The sequence below is a fragment of the Acinonyx jubatus genome, chromosome F2 (genome assembly GCF_027475565.1).
Source record: "Acinonyx jubatus isolate Ajub_Pintada_27869175 chromosome F2, VMU_Ajub_asm_v1.0, whole genome shotgun sequence".
In the NCBI taxonomy this organism is placed as follows: domain Eukaryota; kingdom Metazoa; phylum Chordata; class Mammalia; order Carnivora; family Felidae; genus Acinonyx; species Acinonyx jubatus.
Genome location: NC_069394.1, coordinates 16,743,731 through 16,771,005, shown reverse-complemented (window position 1 = coordinate 16,771,005; position 27,275 = coordinate 16,743,731). Strand labels below are relative to the sequence as shown.

The following is a 27,275-nucleotide window of genomic DNA, read 5'->3' as shown; positions in this document are numbered from 1 at the left end:
CAAACTAAAGCTGTAAGGTCACAGAGGCCTGAGCCCAAGGCTGGGGCAGACTCCACTGGATGTTCTCAGGACCACACTCCACAAACTCTTCTACCCTCCCAGAAACTGCAGAAAGCTTCTTCCTCCAGCACACTTTACTGAGAAGGCTTACCTTGGTGCCCACTTTTTTTTTATTTTATTTATTTATTTTTTGAACGTTTATTTATTTTTGGGACAGAGAGACAGAGCATGAACGGGGGAGGGGCGGAGAGAGAGGGAGACACAGATTCGGAAACAGGCTCCAGGCTCTGAGCCATCAGCCCAGAGCCCGACGCGGGGCTCGAACTCACGGACCACGAGATCGTGACCTGGCTGAAGTCGGACGCTTAACCGACTGCGCCACCCAGGCGCCCCTAAAGGAGAAATGCTTAAAGGAATTCTGTTATTTATCATAGAGCCTATATTGAAGGGTGTATTCAGAGTAGAGAGGCAATAAATTGATGACTTACCAAGGACTTTTGCTCAAAGTCTTTAGGATTTATGTATGGGCTTTTGAACTCATGAGACTGGAAAAACCTGACTGCACATGGCCTATAAACCAACTAAGAATTTCAGTTTTCATAGTGGGAAGTACCCTGATCAGTTACATATGTTCATTACAAATATAAGACCATGCAGAAGGCTATTAAGTATAAAGTGATAAACTCATCATAAACACTGTTTTAATAATGTGGTGCCTTTCCTTCCAGATTGCCAGCAAACATGATTAACACAAAATGAATGCCATAGGAACTCTTTTTAAATTTTTTAAAACTTAACTCTATCAAGGGATCAACATAGCTTCTGAATCAATACACATAGTTCTCCTATTATAATCAAATGTTACAACACGGTGAGATTTGGGGGTGCTATTCCTCTCTAAAACCGCCCGATGCGGACATATTTGGAATTAACTCCCCCTCCTTCCCCGGGCTTTCGCGGCTTCTAGGATAAAACTGCTAAAGGTTCGTTTTTCACATACACGGTTCTCTTATTTCACTTGCTTTTCCGCATCTCCTCTGGTTCCTCCACAGCCGGCAACCTCAACCCTGGGTTGGAAGAGAGTTTCACACGCCTCCGGGGCACTGTTGAAGCCGAGTTCAGGATAGGGCGATTTGCAAACTCCACGCCCTCCCCAGACTCCAGCAAGACACCCGCAGCCGACCTCTGTCCTCCCCAGCTGACCGGATCCTCAGGGTTACTGGCCCCCAGAGCTCGCCCGGCTCCGCCCCTATGGACCCGAGCTCCCCCAAGGCCGCTCGCCCTTGCTCCACCCACCTGCTCTGGCCCCGCCTACCCGGAATTACACAATCCTCCGGGTCCCGGGATCCGCCCACTGGATATCCACGCCTTTCACCAGCCCCCCGCCCCCGGGATCCTCCCACTTCGCTCTAGCTCCACCCCCCCGGAAGAGCTCGGCGTTTCCCGCCCGGGCTCCGCCTACCGGTATCTGCAAAACCCGCGTAGCCGCGGGCTCCATCCACCCGGAACTTGCACCTCCCTCCTCAGCACTGCGCGCCCGGAACCTGCGTCGCTCGCTCCGCCCAGACTCCGCCTACCCAACCTTGGCTCCACCACCCGGGAACAGCACCAGCTGCCCCGGGCTCCGCCCCGAAAACCCTCGCGGTCTGGCGTGCGCCGGCTCCTCCCCCGAATCCTGCACACGGGGCTGGTCCAGTGGGTCAGCCTCTGGCCTGTCCCCCGGCCGAAGCCAGCCTGTCATGGAGGGGGATGTCCCCGCCGCTGCAGCCGCCTGCTACCAGCCGGCCAGCCCCCCGCGGGACGCCTGTGTCTACAACAGCTGCTACTGGTGAGGGGGCGCGGGTGCAGCCCCCGGCGTCTCCCTGGCTCTCTGGGTCTTGGCGTCGAAGCCAGGCCCCGCCTCCTCCCGGCTCCTCCCCGGGGGCTCTGGGCCTCGACTGGCGGGTTTTCTGGCTTGGGGGATGAAGGGAGAGGGAATGGCAGCCCTCGTCTCTTGAATGGAGTGTAGACTTTGGATGGTGGGGGTGGAGTGGGCGGAATTCCCAGGAATGGTAGGGTCGGTGGTGCATTACTAATGCCGGCGCTTTTCGCTTGGCGGTTTCTCAGCAGATCTCAGGGTTTGGGGGCCTGGAAGGGGAGGTGGAGGCGGAGGGTGGAGCGTAGAGAATCTTTGCAAATTACTCCGCTCAAGCCTTTGTGGTTTCACACTGATGGGAAAGTCATTTTAATTTTGGAAGAGAGTGGAAGAACGGAGATTTTGCAATAACTTTCCCAAGGTCATTAGCTAATAGCATCCAGGAATCCAGTTCAGGCCTTCTTGTAACCAGAAACCATGAGCTTAACCACCACGTTGTCGTTATCACACCCGTTACATTTACATAGCATTTGCTACATGCCAAAACATTGTTTTGTTTATGTAAACTAATTCATTTGAGTCCCACAGTTATCCTAGGAGGTAGCTACTATTGTTACCCCATTTTAAAGATGAGAACACCCAGGCACAGAGGGGCGCAACTAATTTGCCTAAGGCCACATATCTTGTGAGTGAAGGAATGGGGGTTTACCTGCAGGGTTTGGCTCTGGAGTCCACACACTATACCCCTATTTTAGGCCACCTGTGTGGCTGAATCACCACTCCTACCTTTGTCTTTTCCACTCCCACACCTATCCTTACCTTCCCTGAGTAATGACTTCTTCCCCAACTTCCAGTCTCTGCAAAAGAAACCTTAGGGCCATCTAAAATTACCTTTCCCTCCTTTAGCTGGTCATCAAACCGCCATCACCAAGAGTTTAGCGTTCGTTCAGTTCTGACTGCATGTTAGGGCCAATGCTAAATGTTTCCCTCCATGGCTAGGAGATAGGTTTTATCATTTACCTCATTTTACTAATGAAAAGACTGAGCCACAGAGAGGCTGTGTCCAAGATCATACATCGAGCAAGAGACAGTGCTGAAACTGGAACTTCTGTAATAGAGGAGTCCATGCTTCTTCCATATATATATATATATATATATAATTATTATATATATTATTTTTGAGAAAATGCACATGCAAGCGGGGTAGGGGCAGAGAGAGAGGGAGACAGAATCTGAAGCAGGCTTGAAGCTGTCAGCACAGAACCCAATGCAGGGCCCGAACCCACGAACAGTGATCTCATGACCTGAGCTAAAGTCAGACACTTACCCAACTGAGCCACTCAGGAACCCCCAGGAGTCCATGCTTCTTAGTTACTGCACTTTGTTTCTGTCTTACCTCTCACCTAAATCCTGTTCTTGTCCCTAATGCCCACTCATTGTTTTATGTATTCAGTCAGTAAATGTTTTTTAGGCAATTGGATCGTGTGATGCACCATTTTAGGTCCTTGGAATACAGCAATGAACAGAGTAGACAAATTCCCTGGTAAGATCTCATGGTTCTTCTGTTTTGGTTCAGGGAAAGCAAGCAAAGCCAAGTAAACCATATTTGGGTGGTGGTAAGTGTTACTAGAAAAATAAAGCTAGGTAAGAGACAGTGATTCACTATTTCATAATGGATATTTAAGGAAAGCATTGTTGATAAAGAGGTATTTGAGCAGAGATCTGAAGGAAAAAAGGGTGGGGGCTTTGTGCATTTGGAAGAAAATCATGGCAGGCGGGGGAGCAGTTGGTGCAAAGGCTCTGGGAAGAAAGTGTGCAGGAGTATTCTAGGAACAAGATGTCTGGCACAATTGGAGTGGAGCCATCTGGTGGAAGAATGGTAGGGGGTGGGCTTCTCTTCAGTAGATTTCTCCTTTAAGTTCCTTTAGCCATTGGCCCCGGGCCCTCCTTGGCTATCAGGGGCCTGTTCAGGTCCTTCCTTACAGGCCTCTGCCCAGATCTCTCCTATCCCCTCAGGTCCTGAACCTTAGCGGGCTTCACACTGCTGAAAGCCTTTCTAAATTCAGATGAGCCCTAGATTGCCTAGGAGCTTGTAAAGCATGCACATCATAGGGCTCCACTCTAGAGAGTCTGGATGTGTGAACTCTACAGTGGAGGAGTCTTAACGCTGGTTCATTGATCCCATTTCGAGGAATACAGGCATAGACGATTTTGTCTCCTGAGCATTGCATGTCCTTTAAGATCTGGTCACCATGTGTTTCTCCAAACCCATTTTGAACCTGCCTACTGGGCTCTACCCCAGGGTTTCTAAGCCAGGGCTTTGTCGACATTTTGAGCTTGCTAATGTCGTGAGGGGGCTGTCCTGTGTATTGGAGAGTGTATAGCAGCATCCCTGGCCTCCGCCCACTAAATGCCTGTAGCACCCTCCCGCAATTTGTGACAACCAAAAATGTCTCCAGATAGTGCCAGATGTTCCCTGGGGAGCAAAACTGCCGCTGGTTGAGAAGCGGTGTTTTACCCTGTCAGAACCTTTCAGGTAGGTTCTGCCGTGAAACCTTGAGATAAATGCCTCTTCTCTGCTTCAGTTAGCTTCTGTCAATTGTTACTTATCTGTTAAGACTCAGCTTAATGCTGATAGTGGTAACCAATATTTGTATGGCACTAGGTTCTTTACAGAGCACATCTGATTCTGTTGTGATTGTTTTGTATTCTTCAGATGTTGGCTGAGTGCCTGCTGTGCCCCAGGGGTCCTTTCCTTCTGCCTGCTTCTCTGATCTCAGCCCATCACCGGTAACCCTTGTAGAATCTTATTTTAATGCTGCTCTGTTAGACTTTCTGCTACCAAAATAATCATCCAGTAGGTTGGAACATTATTATCACCATCCCCCCTCTGCTCGTTTTTAAAACCAGTTAAATGGATGCTAGGGCTCACACCCAGTCTGTGCTCTTCCTGTTCCAACAGCAACTCCCAGCATTTCCAAGTATAAGGCCCTCTTTTTTTTTTTTTTTTTTAACATTTATTTATTTTTGAGACAGAGAGAGACAGAGCGTGAACAGGGGAGGGTCAGAGAGAGGGAGACACAGAATCGGAAACAGGCTCCAGGCTCTGAGCTGTCAGCACAGAGCCCGACGCGGGGCTCGAACTCACGGACCGCAAGATCATGACCTGAGCCGAAGTCGGCTGCTTAACCGACTGAGCCACCCAGGCGCCCCAAGGCCCTCCTTTTTAATTTTCATTTATTTAATTAAAAAAAAATTTTTTTTACTGTTTATTTTTGAAAGAGAGAGAGAGCGCAAGCAGGGGAGGAGCAGAGAGAGAGAGAGAAAGAGAGGGAGACACAGAATCCGAAGCAGGCTCCAGGCTCTGAGCTGTCAGCACAGAGCCTGATGCGGAGCTTGAACCCACGAACTGAGAGATCATGACCTGAGCTGAAGTCGGATACTCAACCGACCGACCCACCCAGGCGCCCCAAGGCCCTCCTTTTTTAAACGTCAGATGTTTCTTGAGATCCTCCTACATGATATTAATTGTACTTTTGAAAAAAAAATTGATGATAAAAAAGGACTATAGGTTCAATAACTCTTAACATTTAATTTTTTTCCTCCGTGTAACATTTACACATATTTGAAAAATAAAAGACAGAGTATGTCCAGCCGTATACGTATTCAGACTGCCAACAGTTCTTGGGGTATACATGGATTCTTGAAGTCTTTGTGTTAATTCTTTGCCCATCCTTGGGACTGGGAGTGGGGGAACAAACAAGGAGAAACCACTGACCTATACCTCCCCAATCTTCCTGTGTGCCTCAAAATTAATGACTCCCTCTTCCATGCATCTTTTATGGCCATCTATGATGCTTGCTTATTTATGGATCTGTATGTCTCCTCTCACTGTCTGTGAGCTCTAATTTATCATTATATCCTCCAAGCACTTAGCACAGTGCTTTTTACATCACAGGCTCTTGAAGATGTTTGTGAGCAACTCCAGAATTTCTGCAGGCTGGACAAACAAATGTCTTCTGAAAACTTGGTCTTAGAACATCCAGGTTTAAGAAAATTTAGTTAATACATGGTTTATGTCATATCGAAACAGTACATTTTTGTTATTCCATACTGCATATCCTTTGGAAGTAGTGAGTGCCAATCTCCTGTTTTTACCTCTATCACTACTTTTTCTGTGAGATTTCTTAGGTATTTTAGAGAAAACAAAATCATAGGAAAAAAACCACTCAGCTTTAGTACTTTACATGTAGTTGTATGGAGCGTTGAGACAGGTAGACAAGGTCAAAATTGTGAATTGAAAGTTTGTATTGCCATAAAATGGTGGCATTCATCAGTGCCATTCATGCCTGCCTTCATTTTCAGGTAGCGTGGTGTAGGTGTTTGGAAATCAGGCTTTGACAGATTGAGTCACAAGTATGAGCTGAGTACTGATGTAGCTCATTTTGAACAAAGGTGCTGTGTGGCTCATTGGGAAAAGACAGCAATCCTGAGGCTGAGCTATGAATACCGACAACAATGACTGTTTTTGTCTGTGTGGGTGTGTGCCTGTGGCCATCAGGATGGCTTGGTTTCATGCACTGGGCATTGATTTACTTAGGTGGTTCTGACTACTGCTTTAAATATCTGAAGACCTGTCACGTAGAAAAGAGATTCACCTGGTGCAGAAGTATAAGAAGATGGGATTCAGCACAGTATGGGAAAGAACTTTGTAAAAGTCAGGGCCTGACTTGTACCAGAGGGCCGCAGGGAATACCACTCACAGAGTCTCCCTCCGAAAGAATTCCTAAGCATATCACATAGCTGCCCCTGGTCTTTTCTAGCCAGAAGCCCACCTACCCAGAACACTCATCCTGCCCCATTCCTAAGGGGAGCAGTGAACCAGTGTTAACTAAGATTTGTCAAGTGTTTATAATGTGATGTGATTGTCCCCATTTTACAGATGAGAAAAGCAGATACTCAGGTGAAGATGTCTAAAGTTTCTTACCTCGTAAGTGGCAGAAAATTCCATAAGTGGAATCCATTTGTATCTCAAGTCCCTGGACCCAAAACTTGTGGAGTATCGATGCAGCATTTTATCAGTTGTAAAATGCCTCCATGTCCAGAGCAGTGCTGGGGCAGGTAATGAGCACTGTGTTAGCAGAGAGGTCAGCACACAGGTAACACCTTGTTGAGGGTGTTTCAGAGGCGGCTCAAACATCAGCCCTTGGCTGGATGAAATCGTGTTTAAGATCTCTTCCGACTCTTTTATGTTCTCGTTAGTCTTCTGTTCAAATTTGAATGACACGGAGTGTTACTGTTTAATTATATCGATCAAACTATTATTTTGTTTCAGTGAAGAAAATATTTGGAAGCTTTGTGAATACATCAAAAACCATGACCAGTATCCTTTAGAAGAGTGCTACGCTGTCTTCATATCTAATGAGAGGAAGATGGTAAGTTGGTGAGTGATTGCAGAAAGAGAACAAGAGATTTAGAATGACAATAGAAAGTCAATATAGTATGGGGTTAGCACCATCCTAAAATCTGCTCTATAAAATACAGCAACATTTTAAAGTTTGTTTTTAGAGAGAAAGAGACAGTGCTAGCTGGGGAGAGGAGCAGGAGAGGGAGACAGAATCTTAAGCAGGTTCTGTGCTGAGCATAGGCTTTGATCTCATGAGCATGAGCTCATGACTGAGCTGAAATAGTTGGAACCTTAACCAGCTCAGCCACCCATCTGCCCCTAACATTTATTTTTGAATGAAATATTTTTTCCTTTCAGAGCACAGTTGAATTAGAAAAGTTTAATCACTTATTTGTAGGTCAAGAAATAGATGATGGTATATTTACATAGATTAAATCCCTTTAGGTATTAGGTTAGAGCTTTTAAAATTGCTGAGACTAGAGCCACATACTGTCAGGTTTGTCTCTGGAGTTTAAATAAACTAATGGTAAACTTACATGAGGTATTAAAAAAGCAAGCCTTTAAAAAAATAAAGGAAGCCCTTAATATTTTGTGAAGTATTTTTTTTTTTTTAAGATCTGATTTTTTAAGTAATCCCTGTACCCAGTATGGGGCTCGAACTCACAACCCCGAGATCAAGAGTCACACGTACTACCATTTGAGCTAGCCAGGAGCTCCATAAAGCACTTCTGTAAGCGTCATTTCATTTGATGCTAATGGAAACATGGTGAAGTAGGCAGGGTTCAGATAGTTGGCTCCATTTTATAGATGAGGAAATAGAGACTCATGGAGGTCCCATGAATAATGAGGGGAAAGCAAGACTTGAATCTGCCGGCCTTCTGATTCCCAGTTGAGGCCTCTTTCTGCTTTCCAAAGAACATCAGATAATTAATTTTTTGCGTTTTCATTGTTAAAGACACTTGGAAGGATTTAGATTTCTTCTTCATTCATTCTTTTACCTTGATTGTTTGTTGCTTGGAAATATTTTTAATTTATGTATTGCTTTAAAGAATTCAGTAGTGGTTTAACTGCAGCTGTGGCTTATGAAATTGATTGTATTTTATAGATACCTATCTGGAAACAACAAGCAAGACCTGGAGATGGACCTGTGATCTGGGTAAGATGGTCAATACAGAAGCCTCTGGTGCATTAGTACTTGTAATCCCTGAGTGGTTTGGTAAAGCAGAAGTGACAGGGCAGTAGAGACTGGCTCTGATAATTATTAATAATTGACCTTTTGCGAATAGATGTTATTTTGTCTAAGGTAGTACTTATAGACATGTTTTCATTTAATTTTATTATTATAGGAAAGATTTTATTTATGTATTTTTTTAAGTTTATTTATTTATTTTGAGAGAGAGAAGGGGAGAGGAAGGGAGGTAGGAAGGGGCAAAGAGAGGGGGAAAGAGAGAATCCCGGGCAGGCTCCATACTTTCAGCAAGAGCTCTGTGTATCACTTGAACTTATGAACCATGTGATTATGACCTCAGCTGAAATCCAGGGCCAGATGCTTAATCAGCTGAGCCATCCAGGTGCCCCTATAGGCAGATATATTTGTGGTCTCCTAGACTCTTATTCATTATACTGGAAGGAACTTTAGCAATATCTAGTTCAGCTGCACTTTAGAATTATCTGGATATTGTGTTAAAACTGTAGGTTTCTGGGGGCGCCTGGGTGGCTCAGTCGGTTAAGTGTCCGACTTCAGCTCAGGTCATGATTTCTTGGCTCATGGGTTCGAGCCCCACATCGGGCTCTGTGCTGACAGCTCATCCTGGAGCCTGCTTCATATTCTGTCTCTGTCTCTCTCTGCCCCTCCCCTGCTTGTGCTCTCTCTGTCTCTCTCAAATATAAATAAACAAAATTTTTAAAAATGTACATTTCTGATTTAGTTGATCTAGATAGAGAAGGGTTCAGGAGTTTGTGTTCTTAGCAGACTCCTAAGTGACCATGCATGACTAGCATTTGAAAAACCCAGATCTACTGCAGCCGTTTCATTTTTCAGGTGAAGAAATGAGCCCAGAGGCCAAAGTGAGAAGCTCAAGGTTATCTAGCTGATTAGTGGCAGGACTAGGTCTTAGGCCCAGGCCCTTTATAGTACACATCTATGTGTTACATTAACCTATCCCCTGAAGAATTGATGGGGCTAGTAACATGAAGATAAAATAAAAGAAAAGCTTGTTTCTGATACTTATTTAAAATAAGATATCGTTCGAATTGGCATCATTTTCCTTTATTTAACTTGTATTTACTGAGTGCCTGTTATATGCCAGGCACAAGATAGACCAAAATCCCTGGCCTCACAGAGCTCACATTCTTGCCTCCTTCACCAGCGGGTGGTTTGCTGCTCTAACATTAAAGCCAAAATCCAGTTTTGGCCCAGTTAATCCAGTTAAGGCCCAACTGGGGTTGACTCCCAGTACTGCCACTGGTGGCTGTGTGAGCTGGACATGTTACTTGCCTTCCTTGTGCAGCGTCCTCCTCTGGTTAGTGGAGTAGTGAGTCTTTTAAATGAGATAATGCGTGTGAAGCATTATGCTGGCACGGGGTATGGTGTCTGGTTCTGGTGCTCGAGAAGTGTTAGCTTCCCTCATTAGCAACGATGGCTACAGGACCCCTGTTGTGCACTGTCCATCGGCCCTAGAGGTCGTCTCCATCGCTGAACCACTCAGCTGATTTTGAGTCATGGTCTTCTCCTTTTAGACAAACTTGAAGAGAAAGGGCCTCTGGTCATGTCCCCCTAACCCAGCATCTCACGGCAGCCCAGGGTGGGGACTCCTCTTGCAAGAAGTACCCCCCCCCCCCATCCTCTGGCAGATGTATCTTTGCCACAAGGCTGTCTTGTTGTAGGAAGTGGGTAGGCGGCCCTGAGTGGGTGGAGACACCCAGTCCCGAGAAGCGGATCACCTTCTATGTGGGTTTCCCTCCCCGAGCCCAGCTTGGTCTTTTCCGGGCATCTGGGCAAGCGCTGAACCCAACTCAGAGAGTGAGGCTGCTCCCGCTTGATCTGTATTCCTTGACTCCACGTCTGTGCTTATAAAGGCGACTTGGAGTTGAGGCCTACTTTCCTTCTCAAGTTCATCAGCCATCTGGGATGTAGGAATGTGGACCCAAACTGAGAGATTGTGGGTATTCATTGCTTATACGTTTCCACAAGTTGTACTTGGTTGCTGGAACTCTGTCCCCTCAGGCAGGACTCAACAGTGGCAGCCTTTCCTCAGTGAAACTCTTCCTTGGCTGTTGGGCCCCCCTCCGCTCTGTTTCTTGGTTGGCTTTTATAAATTTTTTTTTTTTTTTTTTTTTAATTTGAGAGAGAGAGAGAGTTGGGGAGGGGGGCAGAGGGAGAGAGAGAGAGAGAGAGAGAGAGGGAGAGAATCTTAAGCAGGCTCCATGCTCAGCATAGAGCCTGACATGGGGCTCAGTCCCATGACCGTGGGATCATGACCTGAGCCAAAACCAAGAGTCAGACGCTCAACCGACTGAGCCACCCAGATGCCCCCCTCTTGGTTAGCTTTTAAAAAGTTTTTACTTACATAATCTCCTTAATTGTCTCAGCAACACTGAGGTAGACACTGCACTTAGCTCCATTTTATAAAAGAGGAAGGGGAGGGGCCAAAGTTTGACCAGAATGTCTTCACCTGCAAGGCTCCCTGCTGTCTGCCATCATCACACTGTCCCTCCGGTAGCACTTGGCTGTTTCACACTCTGCTGCGGGGACTCCTCGGGGTCAGGACTTACCTTTCTCATCTTTGCATCTTTGATATTTCAGTAGCACTGTTAACTACAAGTAAAAGGGAGTATGCACTCTTCAAAACCCCTGTAATATGAGGTAGAAGATGTCAAGAGAGACACAGATTTGGGACAAGGCCAGAGACTGCTTCTGGCAGGAAGTAGGAGACTCATGGGAAGTGAGCATGTGAGCGGGCATTCGAGGGATGGATATGGGGAGAGAGGTGGAAAAGGTTGCTGCAGAAGGATGGGAATAACACATACACAGCCAGGTGTGGGCTGGAAGGTGGGTTGCTCCTACTTTATTTCTCTGGAGGGCAGGATGCATTAAGGGGAGTGCAGGGCAGAAGCGTCCATTTCTGATGCTATTTCTGCTTTATGAAGATAGCATTGGAGCCAAAGGAAGCTCTTAGGCTTTGATGGCACAGCATCTCCAGTCTTAATTAATCACCCCCTCCCCTCCATAGGGTCGATAAAACAACGTTTGAGAAAGTGCTCTTTAAGCTCCGAAGTACTAGAAATATAAGGTGGTGTTACTTATGTGGTACTAATGTGATTGAGCTTTTTATCTCCCAGTGCTGTTCTCTGTGAGAGCGCTTTTCTTTCAAGGGACTCAGAGCATCAGACTGCCCTCCTGCCCCTCAATAACTTCCCTGACATCCCTTCTAGCCATTAACTGGTGTTGGACAGTGCCCACCATCTGGGAGTGAGGCCACAAAGGAGAAGCTGTCTTCATCTTTCCCCTAAATGGTTACAGATTAGGGCTTGGCTGATTTAACAACATCGTATAGTCCTTCTTTCCCATTCTAGGCTAGCCCAAGCCATCCCCTTTGTTAAGTTTGGAGGATATCCTTGCATACTTTTTCCTCAATGCGTATACATGCATGTGTACTTCAGAATGTACATGTGTATATATACACAGAACTTTTAATTTTATTAAAATCCAAGTTAACATATAGTATAATAATGATTTCAGGAGTAGAATTTAGTGATTCATCTCTTACATGTAACACCCACTGCTCATCCCAAGTGTCCTCCTTAATGCCCATCCCCCCACCAACCTCCCTTCCAGAAATCCTGTTCTCTGTACTTAAGAGTCTCTTATGGTTTGCCTCCCTCTCTGTTTTTATCTTATTTTTCTTTCCCTTCCCCTATGTTCATCTGTTTTGTTTCTTAAGTTCTACATAAGAATGAGATCATGTATTTATCTTTCTCTAACTTATTTCCCTTAGCATAATACCCTCTAGTTCTGTCTACATTGTTGCAGATGGCAAGATTTCGTTCTTTTTGATCACCAAGTAATACTCCATTGTATATGTATACCATATCTTCTTTATGCATTCCTCAGTCGATGGACATTTGGGTTCTTTCCATACTTTGGCTGTTGTTGATAGTGCTGCTATAAACATGGGAGTACATGTGCCTCTTCAAATCAGCATTTTCTATATCCTTTGGGTAAATTCCTAGTAGTACAATTGCTGGGTCATAGAGTAACCCTATTTTTAATATTTTGAGGAACATCCATACTGTTTTCCAGAGTGGCTGTACCAGTTTGGATTGCCACCAGCAGTGCAAACGGGTTCCCCTTTCTCTGCATCCTTGCCAACATCTGCTGTTTCCTGAGTTGTTAATTTTAGCCATTCTGACAGGTGTGAGGTGGTATCTCATTATGGTTTTGATTTCTGTTTCCCTGATGGTGAGTGATGTTGAGCATCTGCATTCTTTCATGTATCTGTTAGCCATCTGGATGTGTTCTTTGGAAAAGTGTCTATTCATGTCTTTTGCCCATTTCTTCAGTGGATTATTTGTTTTTTCGGCGGTGAGCTGGATAAGTTCTTTATAGATTTTGGATACTAACCCTTGATCTGATATGTCATTTACAAATATCTTCTCCCATTCCACTGGTTGCCTTTCAGTTTTATTGATTGTTTCCTTCACTGTGCAGAAGCTTTTTATTTTGACGAGGTCCCCAATAGTTCATTTTTGCTTTTGTCTGCCTTGCCCCTAGAGACATGTCTAATAAGAAGAAGAACCTTGCTCATCTGAGGTCAAAGAGGTTGTTGCCTGTTTTTTTCTCCTCTAGGATTTTGATGGTTTCCTGTCTTAAATTTATGTCTTTCATCCATTTTGAATTTATTTTTGTATACACATAGCTTTTAAAAAATAACATGTAGTACATATTTGCAGTTTATTTTTCCTATCCAACTATGTAACATACCCTTTTTTCCGTTTTCTTTTTTTTTAATTTTTTTAACGTTTATTTATTTATTTATTTATTTATTTTTAATTTTTTTTTAACGTTTATTTATTTTTGAGACAGAGAGAGACAGAGCATGAATGGGGGAGGGGCAGAGAGAGAGGGAAACACAGAATCGGAAACAGGCTCCAGGCTCTGAGCCATCAGCCCAGAGCACGACGCGGGGCTTGAACTCACGGACCGCGAGATCGTGACCTGAGCTGAAGTCGGACGCTCAACCGACTGAGCGACCCAGGCGCCCAAACGTTTATTTATTTTTGAGATAGAGAGAGACAGAGCATGAATGGGGGAGGGTCAGAGAGAGAGGGATACACAGAATCTGAAACAGGCTCCAGGCTCTGAGCTGTCAGCACAGCGCCCGACGTGGGGCTCGAACTCACGGATCGCGAGATCATGACCTGAGCCAAAGCCGGACGCTCAACCGACTGAGCCACCCAGGCTTCCCCCCCCCGTCTTTTTCAAAATTATTTTTATTTTATTTTTGAGAGACAAGAGAGCATGAGTGGGGGAGGGGCAAAGAGAGAAGGAGACACAGAATCCAAAGCAGGCTCCAGGCTCTGAGCTGTCAGCACAGAGCCTGACATGGGGCTTGAACTCACAAACTGTGAGATCATGACCCAAGCTGAAGTCGGACACTCAACTGACTGAGCCACCCAGGCGCCCCCACTTTTTTTCCATTTTCTACATAAATTTACCTGAATCTTTTTAGTAGCTGCGTTGTGGTTTATTTCTCTCTAGTGGACTTTTGACTGTTTCTGAATTTTCACTATTATAAACAGTGCTGCAGAGATTTTCTTTGCATATATACCTTTACATGCATATGGCCATTTTATCTGTTGGATGGATTCCTAGAGGTAAACTTGCCAGGTCAAAGGGTATACATTTAATATATATGAACATTTTCAGTACTTATTTAAGTGTTCCCTATCACCGGATGTTTAGTCTTTTTTTAGGGATTAGCATTTGCTTTATTTTGCTATTATAAGAAGAACTGTGTTAGTTTTGTATTCATTTTTAATGGTTTTATATATATATATATACATATATATAATGCATTTTATGTTTTATATATATTTGTATATAATATATCTTATATATATATTTTATATGTACCATTTTAATGGTTTTATATATATGTATATATATAAAATATATGTATATATATGAAACCATTAAATGGTATATATAAAATATATATAAATATATTACATATAAAACATAAAATCCATCATTACTGTAACCTATAACACTGTATTCACGATGGTGAAGTAACTTGGTTAACTTCAGCAACTTTTATTTCTAGGATTACCATGTTGTCCTGCTTCATGTCTCAAGTGGTGGACAGAGCTTCATTTATGATCTTGACACTGTCCTGCCATTTCCCTGTCCTTTTGACACTTACGTGGAAGATGCATTTAAGTCTGATGAGGACATCCATCCACAGTTTAGAAGGTGAGGAGATTTAGGATGGATTTACCTACTTTCTGAAGTTAAACCTTGACAGTTGTATGGAGTGTGTGTGTGAGATTTTGTGGGGGTTTTTTTGGCATTTGTTTTGCAAAGATCACTTGTTTTGGCATCACTATTGAGTTGATACTTGAAAATGATGTGCTACACAGAAGATTCAAAGTGTTTTGAAGTTTTAAAGGTTGTCCAACATATAAAGGTTGACATCTTTTGAAAATGTGTGTGATGAGATCCCAGGTGTCTTCTGAAAGCCAGTTTGGGGATTTCTCTCCTGTGTGTGTGTTTGTGGGTATGTGTGGGTGTGTGGGGTGTGGCCTTAATGATGATATAATTGAGAGGTCTGTGATGATGGTGCGTAAAGGTTATGCCCTTTGTCCCTGGCATACAATCGAGTAAATAAAGACAACTGGATGTATTTCTGTGCCTGTGTAGTTTTTTTATTTCAGCTGATCCTTTCTTGTGGCTTCTTTAACAGGTTGTAAAGCTGCATCTATATTTGTGTATTACTGGTAGTACAAAAATGCCTGGGTACTTTCGTGTATGTCATTGAAAATGAGTCTGTATAAAAATTGAGTTAGAGGGGCGCCTGGGTGGCTCAGTCAGTTAAGTGTCCGACTTCAGCTCAGGTCGCGATCTCGCGGGATCTCGCGATCTCGCGGTCCGTGAGTCCGAGCCCTGCGTTGGGCTCTGGGCTGATGGCTCAGAGCCTGGAGCCTGCTTCCAATTCTGTGTCTCCCTCTCTCTCTGCCCCTCCCCCGTTCATGCTCTGACTCTCTCTGTCTCAAAAATAAATAAACATTGAAAATTAAAAAAAATAAAAAAAATAAAAAAAAATTGAGTTAGAATTTCACTGGGAAACCTTGCTAATGTAAATGAATGTTGCTTTATTTGCAGGAAATTTCGAGTGATCCGTGCAGATTCATATTTGAAGAACTTTGCTTCTGACCGATCTCACATGAAAGATTCCAGTGGGAACTGGAGAGAACCTCCTCCATCATATCCCTGCATCGAAACTGGAGGTGAGCCAAAGGTGCCTCCTCAGAGAGGTTTCCGGTCACCATGCACATCAGCATCGCCCCTTAACCAAGGACAAAAATTGTGTGTTGGTATTTGTATGAAACTCCCTGAGTCGTAAGAAGATGAGAGGGAGCATAGATGTGCGTATCTGTTAGATTCAGGAATCGAAGCCCAGAGAACGGGACTGGAAGGCACAAGACCTCACGGCAGAGGGGAGGTGTACAGAGCAGAACCATGATACTTGCACACCGCCAGGGTGCTGGTTGGTCTGCTGCCAGGACGCTGGGCTTCAGGAGGTCTGTGGGCTTGTCCTTCAACACTGGAGCTAGTAGCACCTTGCCTTGGTGGGGTTTTCTGGTAAGGTGACAGCAGCCCCTAGGGCATCCTTGCGATATGTGAGATGTCATTTCCCTGGCTCTCTGATAAGACCTGCAGTAGAAGGAAGGGAGAGCCAGCAGATTTTCTTGTACCACTCATCTCCTTTATGTGCTTTTAGGCATCAGTCCAGTTAATAATTTTCTGAGATTTAAGGAGATAAAGAGTTCTTCACCCTGTTCCCGTTTGGCGTTGGCACGAGCTTGAAACATTGTAAGTAATTCGCACTGTCGCCATTTCTTGCGGAGGCCATCCCATCCCGTGGATGAGCCTTCTGTGTGAAATGCTCTGTCAGCTGTGCAGCGTGCCAGAAAAATAGGGCAGTAGCATTCGGAGCTCAGCAAGGAAGAAAGTAAATATAGTTGGTGTATCTGAACACCAAAAGAGGATTCGACTGATGTTTGAGGCCCTCTGTGAAAGGCTGTTAGGATTTTAAAAATTTATCTCAGAGCTGCTTTTCGGTCCGCCAGCCTGCTTCCTAGTCTGGGCGTCAGAAATGGGATCGCTCCTGGGTTGGGAGAGGGCATCACAGGTCTTCCTTCTAGTCTTGGACAGCCTGTCATATAGGCTGTGGTCTGGGACAGTGTGCCTTCAGCCACCCCCCATTTCTCTTTTAGACGTGAGCACCGATGCAGAGCCAGCCCAAGGCAGACACTCAGTTAACACCAGCCCGCCAGCCTGAGCCTCTTCCGGTCATTCCTTTCGGTTTCGATGACTGCTGCCCAGTAGATGCTATTTTGTGCTGGCCGCTTTACGTATTAGCTTAGTTTTTACCACAACGCAGGCCAACTTTAATTTCCTCACTTGATAGATGCATGCATTTAAGTGCATTAAGGTTAAGTGAGCCCTTTGCCTCTGATGCACAGCTGGGGAGGATGAGGAGGGGGATGGTGGTGTCTCTTTCTGCCTTGTGTGTAGTTAGTTCATCAGGGACCTCCTGAACTTGAGGTGGAAACAAAAGAATCTGCTCTGAAGTGTGGGTAAACTGACGGGTTCTTCATGTCATAATTTAACCACACCGTGATGTTCTGTCAGGTGGTAAATTAATTACTTCAAATCCTGTGTTTATCAAAGGAATGTATTTGAAGTTAGGATAAGTGAGATTTACGTGTAGCTAATTGGTAGTGTTTTATAAAAAATCAGGATAAAAAATGTTTCAAGAAAATATCCAACTTTGGAGTGTTTATGTGGCTCAGTTAAGCATCTGACTGCGGCTCAGGTCATGATCTCTCGGTTTGTGGGTTCGAGCCCCACATCGGGCTCTGGTGACAGCTCGGAGCCTGGAGCCCACTTCAGATTCTGTGTCTCCCTCTCTCATGTGTGTGCTCTCTCTCTCTCTCTCTCTCTCTCTCAGAAAAAAATTAACGTTAAAAAAAATTTTTTTTTAAAGAAAGTGCCAAATTTTAATGCATGTTTTAGGTACTTTAATATATATCAGCTTCACTCAGAACCCTGAGTTTAGTTGTGGAATTAACTCTTATGACTTAAAGTTTAGTACATTTGATATGTAGAATATTGGGATAATATGTTTAATAATTTCGGTGGCCATGTGTCTGCAAGATTGCTGTTTTCTTTTAAAAAAAATTTTTTTTAATGTTTGTTTATTTTTGAGAGAGAGAGAGAGCGCGTGAACGGGGGGGGGGGGGGGCGGCAGAGAGAGAGGGAGACACAGAATCCAAAGCAGGCTCCAGGCTCTGAACTGTCAGCACAGAACCCAGCCCAATGTGGGGCTCGAACTCACGAGCCATGGGATCATGACCTGAGCCGAAGTTGGATGCTTAACCAACTGAACAACCAGATGCCCCATCTTTTTTTTTTTTTTAAGTTTATTTATTTTGAGACAGAGTACATGGGGGGAGGGGCAGAGAAAGGAGGACAGAGAAAATCCCAAGTAGGCTTTGCACTGTCAGTGCAGAGTGCAGGGCTCGAACCCGGGAACTGTGAGATGACCTGAGCTGAAATCAAGAGTTGAGTGGTTAACTGACTGAGCCACCCACACACCCCAAGACCGCTATTTTCAACTCCGTGTTTAATGTGTTTTAAAGAAAAGATCTCTTTTTTTTTTCTGATGAGAAGGAAACTGAAATTCACGGTCATATAGCCTTGCCCTGAAGAGTCAGTTCCAGCACTAGCCACTGATGTCTCAGTTTTAAAAGACATTTTCTTAGGCTGAACTATAGAGGACACCAAATTTCCCCCTCTCTTTCTAAGTCCTTTCCTGCCTCTGGTCCACATACACTTCTCATCCTCCCGCTTCCAAATGTATGGTAACACTGGCTACTTTGAGCCAAGCTGGAGGACCGGTGTTAAGTAAACAAACAGAAATGTTGTAGTGCCTCGTGGGGAGATTAGAGGCAGACGTTTATTTGTTTTGCCTTGATCTTTAAAAAATTTTTATTTTGGGGGCGCCTGGGTGGCTCAGTCGGTTAAGCAGCCGACTTCGGCTCAGGTCCGTGAGTTCGAGCCCCGCGTCGGGCACTGTGCTGACAGCTCAGAGCCTGGAGCCTGTTTCTGATTCTGTGTCTTCCTCTCTCTGACCCTCCCCCGTTCATGCTCTGTCTCTCTCTGTCTCAAAAATAAATAAACGTTAAAAAAATTAAAAAAAAAATTTTTTTTTATTTTGTTTTTATACATTGATCTTGTACATAATGGTTGCAGATAGTAGTCATTTTTTCTCTGATGACATTAAAAAGTCTTAGAAAACAAAACAAAAAAAGGGAGGGAGGGGAAAAACTCTTAGAAAACAAATACAGATTTTTTTAAAAGTAGTTTGTTAAAAAAGTTCGCAGACTTACTGGGGTCTAATGGAGTTTGACACCTACCCAGGTCAGTAAGAACTTCCGCCCCATCTCACCTGACAGATGCCTGTCTTACCTTTATTTCCAGTTGCGTTCCTAGCTGTCTGAGGACTTCAACAAAAGTTGTTTATTTAGCTTTTTTATTATAAGGGTGTTAGCGAATCTGTTTCTAGTTTTCTATATCCTAAGTGCTTGCTTTCATTTTTAAAGATACAGTGTTGGGTAACGTATACTAGATTTACATGTTTTTCTTCTTTCAGTTCTTTAAAGACGTCTCTCTTGTTTTCTGCATGCACAGGCTCTGATCTCTTATTCATTACTCTGAATGTAGTGTGTCTTTTTTTCTCTGAATATTTTTTAAGGTTTTTCTCTTTATCCCTGGTTTTTAGCAATTTGATTATGATGGACTAGTGTAGTCTCCTTTAGGCTTATTCCACTTGAGTTTTTTTTTTTTTTTTTTAAGACCTTTAGATTGATGGATTTATAGTTTTCATCAGATTTGAGAACATTTGGCCATTATTCCCTCACATTTTTTCTGACCCCCTTTTAAGTTCGTGTCCTTCAGCTACACATTGGTTAGATGGCTTGGTATTATTCTCAGAGGTCAGTAGGTCTGGTTGTTTTTTTCATACATTTTATGTATGTGCTTCATTTTGAATAATTCTTTTATTTTGTTGCAAATTCATTGTTCTTTTTTTAAAAAATTTTTAAGTTTGTTTATTTAGAGAGAGACAGCATGGGTGGGAGAGAGGGAGAGGGAGAGAGAATCCCAAACAGGCTCCGCACCATCAACACAGAGCCTGATCCAGGGCTTGAACTCACGAAACCATGAGATCGTGACCCAAGCCAAAACCGAGAGTCAGATGCTTAACCGACTGAGCCATCCAGGCATCCTGCTCTTATCTTCTGCATTAACTACTTTGTTGTTAACTTCATCCAGCACATTCTTTTCATTTTACGTATTTTATTTTTTTTATGTCTAGACATTCCATTTTGGACTGATTTAATACCTTTCATTTCTCTCTCTCTTCATTATGCTCCTGTTTTTCTCCAGCCCTTTGAACATAACCTAGGATATTACGTTTAGTTGTCCCGTCTCCTCAGTCCCCTTCAATCCCTGGCAATTTCTTTGTTTTGTTTTGTTTTGTTTTGTTTTGTTTTGTTTTCTTTCCTTTTACAACTTTTATACTTTTGAAGAGTCAGTTATTTGTAGACTGTCCCTCACTTTGGGTTTCTGTGATGTTTTGTCATAATTAGATTGAGGTTATGCATTTGAGACAAGAATACCACAGAAGTGATGTTGAACCCTTCTCCATCTGGATAATTTTCCCTTCTTTTGGTCTTCTGGGTTGTTGTATTGCTGTTAAGCCAATAAACCAATTGTGTTTTCAGTGAACATTTCTTTCATGTATTTTTTAGATTCCAAAATGAACCTGAATGATTTTATCAGCATGGATCCTGAGGTAGGATGGGGAGCTGTCTACTCCCTGTCTGAATTTGTACATCGGTTTGGCAGTCAGAACTACTGAAAGGGACATCTGGATGTAAACTATGGAGAAATTCTAGGACATGAACAGTCCATCTCTTCATTTGGGACAGCAAACACTATGGTACATTTGGCTTGGAATTATATTTTCTTCTTTTAATTCAGTTGAGTTGAAACATGAATGAACAAAAAAATTAATAAAAATAATTTTTTTAAGGGGCGCCTGGGTGGCTCAGTTGGTTAAGCTTCCGACTTTGGCTTAGGTCGTGATCTCATGGTTCGTGAGTTTGAGCCCTACGTCGGGCTCTGTGCTGACAGCTCAGACCCTGGAGCCTGCTTTGGATTCTGTGTCTCCCTCTCTCTCTCTCTGCCTCCCCTCCCCCACTCATGCTTTTTCTCTCTCTCTCTTTCTCTCTCTCTCTCAAAAATAAATAAACATTAAAAAAACTTTTAAAAATTATAATTTTTTTGATATGTCAGATTGAAACTTGATGCAATGTCTATTTGCTAAGAAATTCCAATGCTCATTTGTTAAAACATGTGACGACTCATGCCAGTCATTCCTTCTGTTATGATATAGATGCGTGTATTTCGTGTCTGTTTTGGATGTTTCGTTTCTCTCCCATTGCCCTGTCAGCTCCTTGAGGGCAGGGCGGTGGCTCATTGCTCTATGAACCTCTAATGCCCCTAGCAGGTGCCCATAAAATGTTTGCTGGTGATTGTGCTGCTGCTTGAAGAGGGCTGATACTGTGAGCTGAATCAGCAATAAGTATTAGTCTTTTTGGACTACGATGTTCTTCAGAAAAGACTGCAGCCCTCTCAGGCTTGAGTGTTACTTGGCCTATTTATACATGTTTTTAAATAAAATTGATTTAAAAGTAATTTTGTTTTGAAGATTTTGTGTTGATGATCTGAGATAACCAAGAGTGTCTCACTTGTAGATGGGGACCATTGCTTTAAAATACATGCATCAATCTCCCTTCTTGAAGATGTTTTGGAAATTTGGCTTTCATCGTATAATTCCACATAAAAGATGTTTGGCATTAAAGTGGCATGGCATATAGCACCAACTTGCATGCGTGTCTTTATGGTTCTACTATAACAATGAGCGATTTCTTAAAGCAAGGATGTCTAGGTTTTTGGTCTTAGACGAGTTTGCTGCTTATTGAGAAACTTTCATTTAATGTAGATCTTCTGCCTTGTGCTGTGGAGGGACAGCTCAGTTGTCACGAATCAGTCAGAGGAAATGTCATGTATCCGTTTGGTACAGCTGACCAGGAGGATTCTGGGAGAAAGTGAATGAACCTTTGGTAAGAGGAATGCAAACACAACCTCTTAAGTTATTTTATAATTTAGAATCAATTATAGACCTCGCACTTACATATCTTTGTTTGACTTTTCGATAGTCACTTAAAAAGCATGTGGCTAAAATGATGGAACTACTTTGTCTTGAGCAGAGAATTTCAGAGGGACCAAAGATTGTAATCAGATTTACAGATTGCATTTTTGGAGGGTTTTGTTTTGTTTGCCAATTTATGAGCAGGTTTCCAATCTGGTATTCATAGTTGTGTCTAGTACAGACCAATCAGACAATGTGTGTGTGTAAGTTTAAACTTCCCAGCCACCTTTGTCTTGAAATTGAAAACCCCTTCTAGCCAGTGTGGGGAGCAAGGCTTATAGTTTTAAGCCTGTTAAAATGTCCAGTGGTCAAAATTTTGAGTTGTTAGAAGGAATAGAGAACATTTGTTGTCTTTTCTACTTACCACTCCTCACTTCTGCAGCTCCCTTTGGGAAATTAATCTTTGTACATTTCATGTAGTCCTTGTGGCCTGTAAATGCAGGTATATAGCTTAAGCTGGGCCAGGCTTGGAGCCCACTCTGGACAAGTCTAATGACCTGTCACAGTGTTCTCTGGATTTGCTGTATTGATGTCCAGAGAGAGAAAAAAATCTCTCCCTGAGGAGTGGTAAACTAGGGGCCTGGGAGCTTAGGGCATCCTGACTGCCTCCGAAGGGCCCAACTGCAGAATGCAGCCCAGCAGAGCTGAGAGCAGAGCAGGAGCCCTGAGGGCATTTCGGAGCACCTGGATCTTTCTGTGCTTCAAGTCGGCCACAACTTTTGAACTTCCCAGTTACATAAACTAGTGGATTCCTTTTTCTCTTCAGCTTGTGTGAGTTGGATGGCCATTAGTTTTAACTGAAAGGTGAGTTCCCTTTCAAGACTTTTCTTGAAAACTGTCAGGAACTGTATTTTTGTCTTTCTATGCTTAATGTTTCTCTGAGGTCAGATTAGCTTTTCTTTACACTCAACATGTGAGAGAGAACTAAATAAAATACTGATAAATCCTGTCTGTTTGGAAAGAGGAACTTTCAAGAACAGGGGAATTTGTAAGAATTTGTAGAATTTGTAAGTTGACTATGAAAATAAGAGAAATAAGGCACCTCTGAGAATCTGACATGGGATGGAGCAGGGAAGCACCATAGAAAATGGCTCCTAGGTCAGTAGAACTGACTATCTGATTGGAGATAGACTTTTAAGCAAGACTATATCTTTCAGAAGAGGGGTTGGTTTGCAATGGAAGTAAAAACCTGTTTTGTGTATGTGGTTTTCTCAGTTTAATTTTTATTTAAAAAAATAGGTGGTACATGCACATTGTACAAATTCAAAATATATAAAAGTGTATAGTAAAAAGTCCTCTGTGCTTCAATCTTCTGATTTCTCTATCCAGAAACAGCTCATTTTCAGTTTCTTTTGTATTCTTTCAGGAATTTTTATGCCCATGTATGCATGTAGGTATTATATATTAAGTTCTGGTTTTTTTCCTCCCCACAAGTGGCACCAGTCTAAACATTTTTCTGCATTTTACTTTTTAAAGTTAATACACTTGGATATTTTCTAATCAGTACATGTTGAACTTCCTCATTCTTTTTAAAGGTTGCATTCTATTGTGTGGTATGCACGGCCCATAATTTCCCAGTCCTTTTAAAGTTGTTTTTAGTCTTTTGGTATGACAAAACTGCTTGACAGAATATTTTTTTGTCTATGTGTCTTTCTAACAGTTGTCGAGATAAATTTTGAAAGTGTAGACTACTAGTTGTCCCATAGTATGCATGCTCCTTTTTTTTTTTTCCTAAAGAAGGGAATAGCAAATACTATCTATAAAGGGCCAAATAGTAAATACTTTAGACTTTGCATGCCATAAGGTCTTTGCCATAACTGCTCAACTCTGCCTTTGTAACTGGAAAGCAGCCATAGACAGTATGTAAATGAATGGATATGTTTGGCTGTGCTTCAGTTAAACTCTGTTTATAAAGCCAGGGGACTCAAGGATTTGACCGTTGGGCTATAATTTGCTGTCCCTTGTTCTAGAGTAAGCGTTGTAGCTGGTGTGTGGCTGCTTTGCCAGGGACTGCACTTCCCAGTCTCCTTTGCAGCTAGCTGTGGCCATGTGATCCGGTTCTCACCATTGGATCGTAAGGGGCTGACTTCTGAAACACTGCATACCCAGTCCGTCACACCTTTCCCCCCTACTGATGAATGGTTGAGGACTAGAATGATCTCAGAAGCTGTCCATTGAGGATAGCAGAGCACCATCAGACTGGATTCCTGAATGCCCTGTGAAGCTGAGCCTCATGCCTACTTGAAAAGTATATTGTGGAACTGATCCACAGAGACAAACTTGGGTGTTTCTTTAAGTCACAGAATTATTGGCGAGTCTTGACTTAGCAGTTTAGCTCTCCCTAAATAATACAGTGCCCATTTAGGCATTTGTGACAGGGTATTTTTTGACTGGGTCAGAAATTGTGATATTCTGTGTGGAGTCAGATCTTCTGTGTGCTTGTGCAAGCCACCCTCTAAGTGTCCTACAACGTGTGTGGAATTATTGCCCTTCACAGAATGTTCAGGAACACCGAAAACAGATGTCCATTAGTACCTCTTGTTTTGCGTGTGGTTCGGAGCCTTGTGGGAAAGAAGCCAAATGAGCTCTGTTCTCATATACGGTTCAGACATGTTCGGGACCGTCTGATAGCCTAGGAGCTCTGAAAGCAATCCTTGCTAGATGAGAGACAAACAGGTTCCTGAGAATAACACCTGAGTAGGGGGAGACGTGGCCAAGTGGCTCCGACTGGATGATGAGGACTGGAGGTTGGAGGGATCTCAGGTGGCAGTTGAAAATGTGAGGCATGCCTCCCCATTGCTCCCCCTTCACCGTGCACTCTGGCCCTCCCTCCGCCATCCTCTTGAAAGCCTTGTCTTTTGGGAATGAAAGGAAGGAACTGTCCATCCAGGCCCAGCATGGCTCCATGGGAACCTTGGAGGGAGCTGGTCTTGGGCAGAAGGAGATCAGCAGTCTGACAAAGGTTGGAGTTTTGGTGGTTGAATGATTGGCTCAGAGCATCAGAGCAGCAGTGTGATGTAGCCTGAGGCTGTGGCTCTGCTTCTCTGAACCCCTGTTTCACCATGACTTTGAAGTAGAAAATGACCTTACATGGGACTCACAAGCTAGCGGGGGCTTGAGTACACGCCACTTGTAATGGTGAGCACCCCTGATGGGTCGCAGAAATTCCTAGTGGAGAATGTTTTCTAAAAAGCTGGACATAGTGAAGATGTGTTGAATTCGTCAAGGTTTGGGATTACTATAAATGTAATGGGTTTGTACTTGTGGTTGGAAGCCTGGGACGTATCAGACATATCCCATTAAGGGAAGAAGTCATACTCATTTGCCTTCAATAAGTTTTGGAGAACAGAGTTAGAAGTTACAAGGAGGTAGTTTCCCTTTCTCTGTCCCTGCCTCCTTCTCTCCATCTTCCCTCCCTCCGTCCGTCCGTCCGTCCGTCCATCCGTCCATTTACTCCAGGTCTATTGCATGCCTACCACTTGCAAACTTGGGCCGTGACAAACGAGACAGAACTGTCTAAAAGAAGACAGATGCAGAGTGCTCATGTTAAGGGACAGAGGGCTGCCACACCCCTCTCATTAGCAAGTAAGCAGAGAGCCAGCCTTTGTGGAGCCTGTTCCACAGAAATCTTTTGGTAAAGACTTGGCACTTAGAAGATTGCACTTGAACAAATATGTAAGCCAAACTGAAGAACTGTCCTGTAATTACTTAAAAGGGCCTTAAGGAAGGAAGTGTCTATTGTAGTACAGGTGGTATAGAACCAGAAAATTTGGAAATATATAAAGACCCTAGGATCAGAAAAAAAAGTTGAGCCTGGACCACAATTATTCACTTAGTAACCCCTGGTTAGGGGTTATCGTCAGTTCTCTAGCGAGGACTTGCTGAGGACTCATATTAGCACCTGCTGCTTCTTCCGTGTGGTTGGATGTAGGTGTACGTGTTGAGTATATAGTACTCATTCTGGAAGTTAACGACGGTCTTTGCAAGCAAGTCCTGTCACCATAGAACACTTGAGATAAAGAAGCTCTCCAGTTGTAACTGCAGTGAGTATCCTGGTTGAGTACTGGAGCTATTACAGTCCAGTGTCCCATGCTCACAGGGGACAAGGCGGGCTAAGTAGTCCCCCATATGAAATTCTCTTGCCGTGTGAGGCACGTGGTGGATGCTCGATAAACATTTCCTGAAGGAACAAATGTATGTTTCTGAGGCTCTCTACATGTATTTCTGTTAGCAGTGTTCATTATAAAGTCAATGAAGTGGTATGTAGTTGTGTACCCAAAACATTGTAGCCAGTTGATTAGATTGAATTTGGTGTGGGACACACAACTTTATCACCTGAGTCATTTTCTCTTGATGAAGAAATGACAAGAATGCTCTGTGGGTATTCTTTTGCCCTTTGTCTCTCTGTGCTCCCCCACCAGTCTTGTTTACACATTGTCTATGCCATTTCTGAGAGCATTCAGAAGTATTCCCAACTAATTAGAATACTCTGTCAAGAGATCTCTTTCCCTGTGTGCTACTGCCGAAGAACTTAGAGAGAAGGGATGATATTCCTGTATTTCATACTGGTTGAAACCACAGGGTAAATTTAGCCTGTTGTAATATAGCAAGGGTGCTGTAGTCTGAATGTTTGTGTCTCTCTCCCTCCCCCCAAATCCATATCCCCCCCCCATGTTCATGAATTTTATTTATTTATATTTATTTTTTTACTTCAGTAATAGAATTTAGTGATTTATCACTTAACATGTAACACCTAGTGCTCATCCCAACAAGTGTCCTCCTTAATGCCCATCGTCCATTTAGCCCATCCCACCCCTGCACCCAGCAACCCTCAGTTTTCTGTATTTAAGGGTCTCGTATGGTTTGTCTCCCTCTCTGTTTTCATTTTATTTTTCCTTCTATTCCCCTATGTTCATCTGTTTTGTTTCTTAAATTCCATATAGGAGTGAAATCATACATTTGTGTTTCTCTGACTGACTTATTTCACTTAGCATAACACACTATAGTTCCATCCATGTTGTTACAAATGGCAAGATTTCATTCTTTTTGCTCTCCAATACTCCATTGTGTGTGTGTGTGTGTGTATAAATATATATAAAAAAATATAAAAATACATATACACACACACACACACACACACACACACACCACATCTTCATCCATTCATCAGTCGATGGACATTTGGGCTCTTTCCATACTTTGGCTACTTATTGTTGATAGTGCTGCTATAAACATTTGGGGTGCATGTGCCCCTTCGAATCAGCATTTTTCTATCCTTTGGTAAATACCTACTTGTGCAATTGCTGGGTCCTAGGGTAGTTCTATTTTTAATTTTTGAGGAACCTCCATACTATTTTCCAGAGTATTGAAACTGGCTGCACCAGTTTGGATTCCCAGCATCAGGGCAAAGGGTTCTCCTTTCTCTGAATCCTCACCAACATCTGCTGTT

General features: G+C 43.3%; 1 protein-coding gene across 1 annotated transcript; it reads left to right on the top strand.

Annotated features, from left to right (window-relative positions):
- The first annotated feature begins 1,695 nt into the window (after window positions 1–1,695).
- NTAQ1 (N-terminal glutamine amidase 1) lies at window positions 1,696–20,846 on the top strand. Its single transcript, XM_027063951.2, has 6 exons — window positions 1,696–1,828; window positions 7,191–7,290; window positions 8,368–8,418; window positions 14,588–14,736; window positions 15,646–15,770; window positions 20,361–20,846. Exons 1-6 carry the CDS (start codon window positions 1,740–1,742, stop codon window positions 20,468–20,470), a joined length of 624 nt encoding a protein of 207 aa, XP_026919752.1. The 5' UTR covers window positions 1,696–1,739; the 3' UTR covers window positions 20,471–20,846.
- The last annotated feature ends 6,429 nt before the right edge of the window (window positions 20,847–27,275 follow it).

Bases quoted from the DNA above. Each gene is read 5' to 3' on its own strand.
- NTAQ1 (XM_027063951.2), top strand. From the start codon at position 1,740: ATGGAGGGGGATGTCCCCGCCGCTGCAGCCGCCTGCTACCAGCCGGCC. The intron at 1,829-7,190 runs GTGAGGGGGCGC...ATTTTGTTTCAG, and splicing joins GTCTACAACAGCTGCTACTG to TGAAGAAAATATTTGGAAGC. The intron at 7,291-8,367 runs GTAAGTTGGTGA...TGTATTTTATAG, and splicing joins TATCTAATGAGAGGAAGATG to ATACCTATCTGGAAACAACA.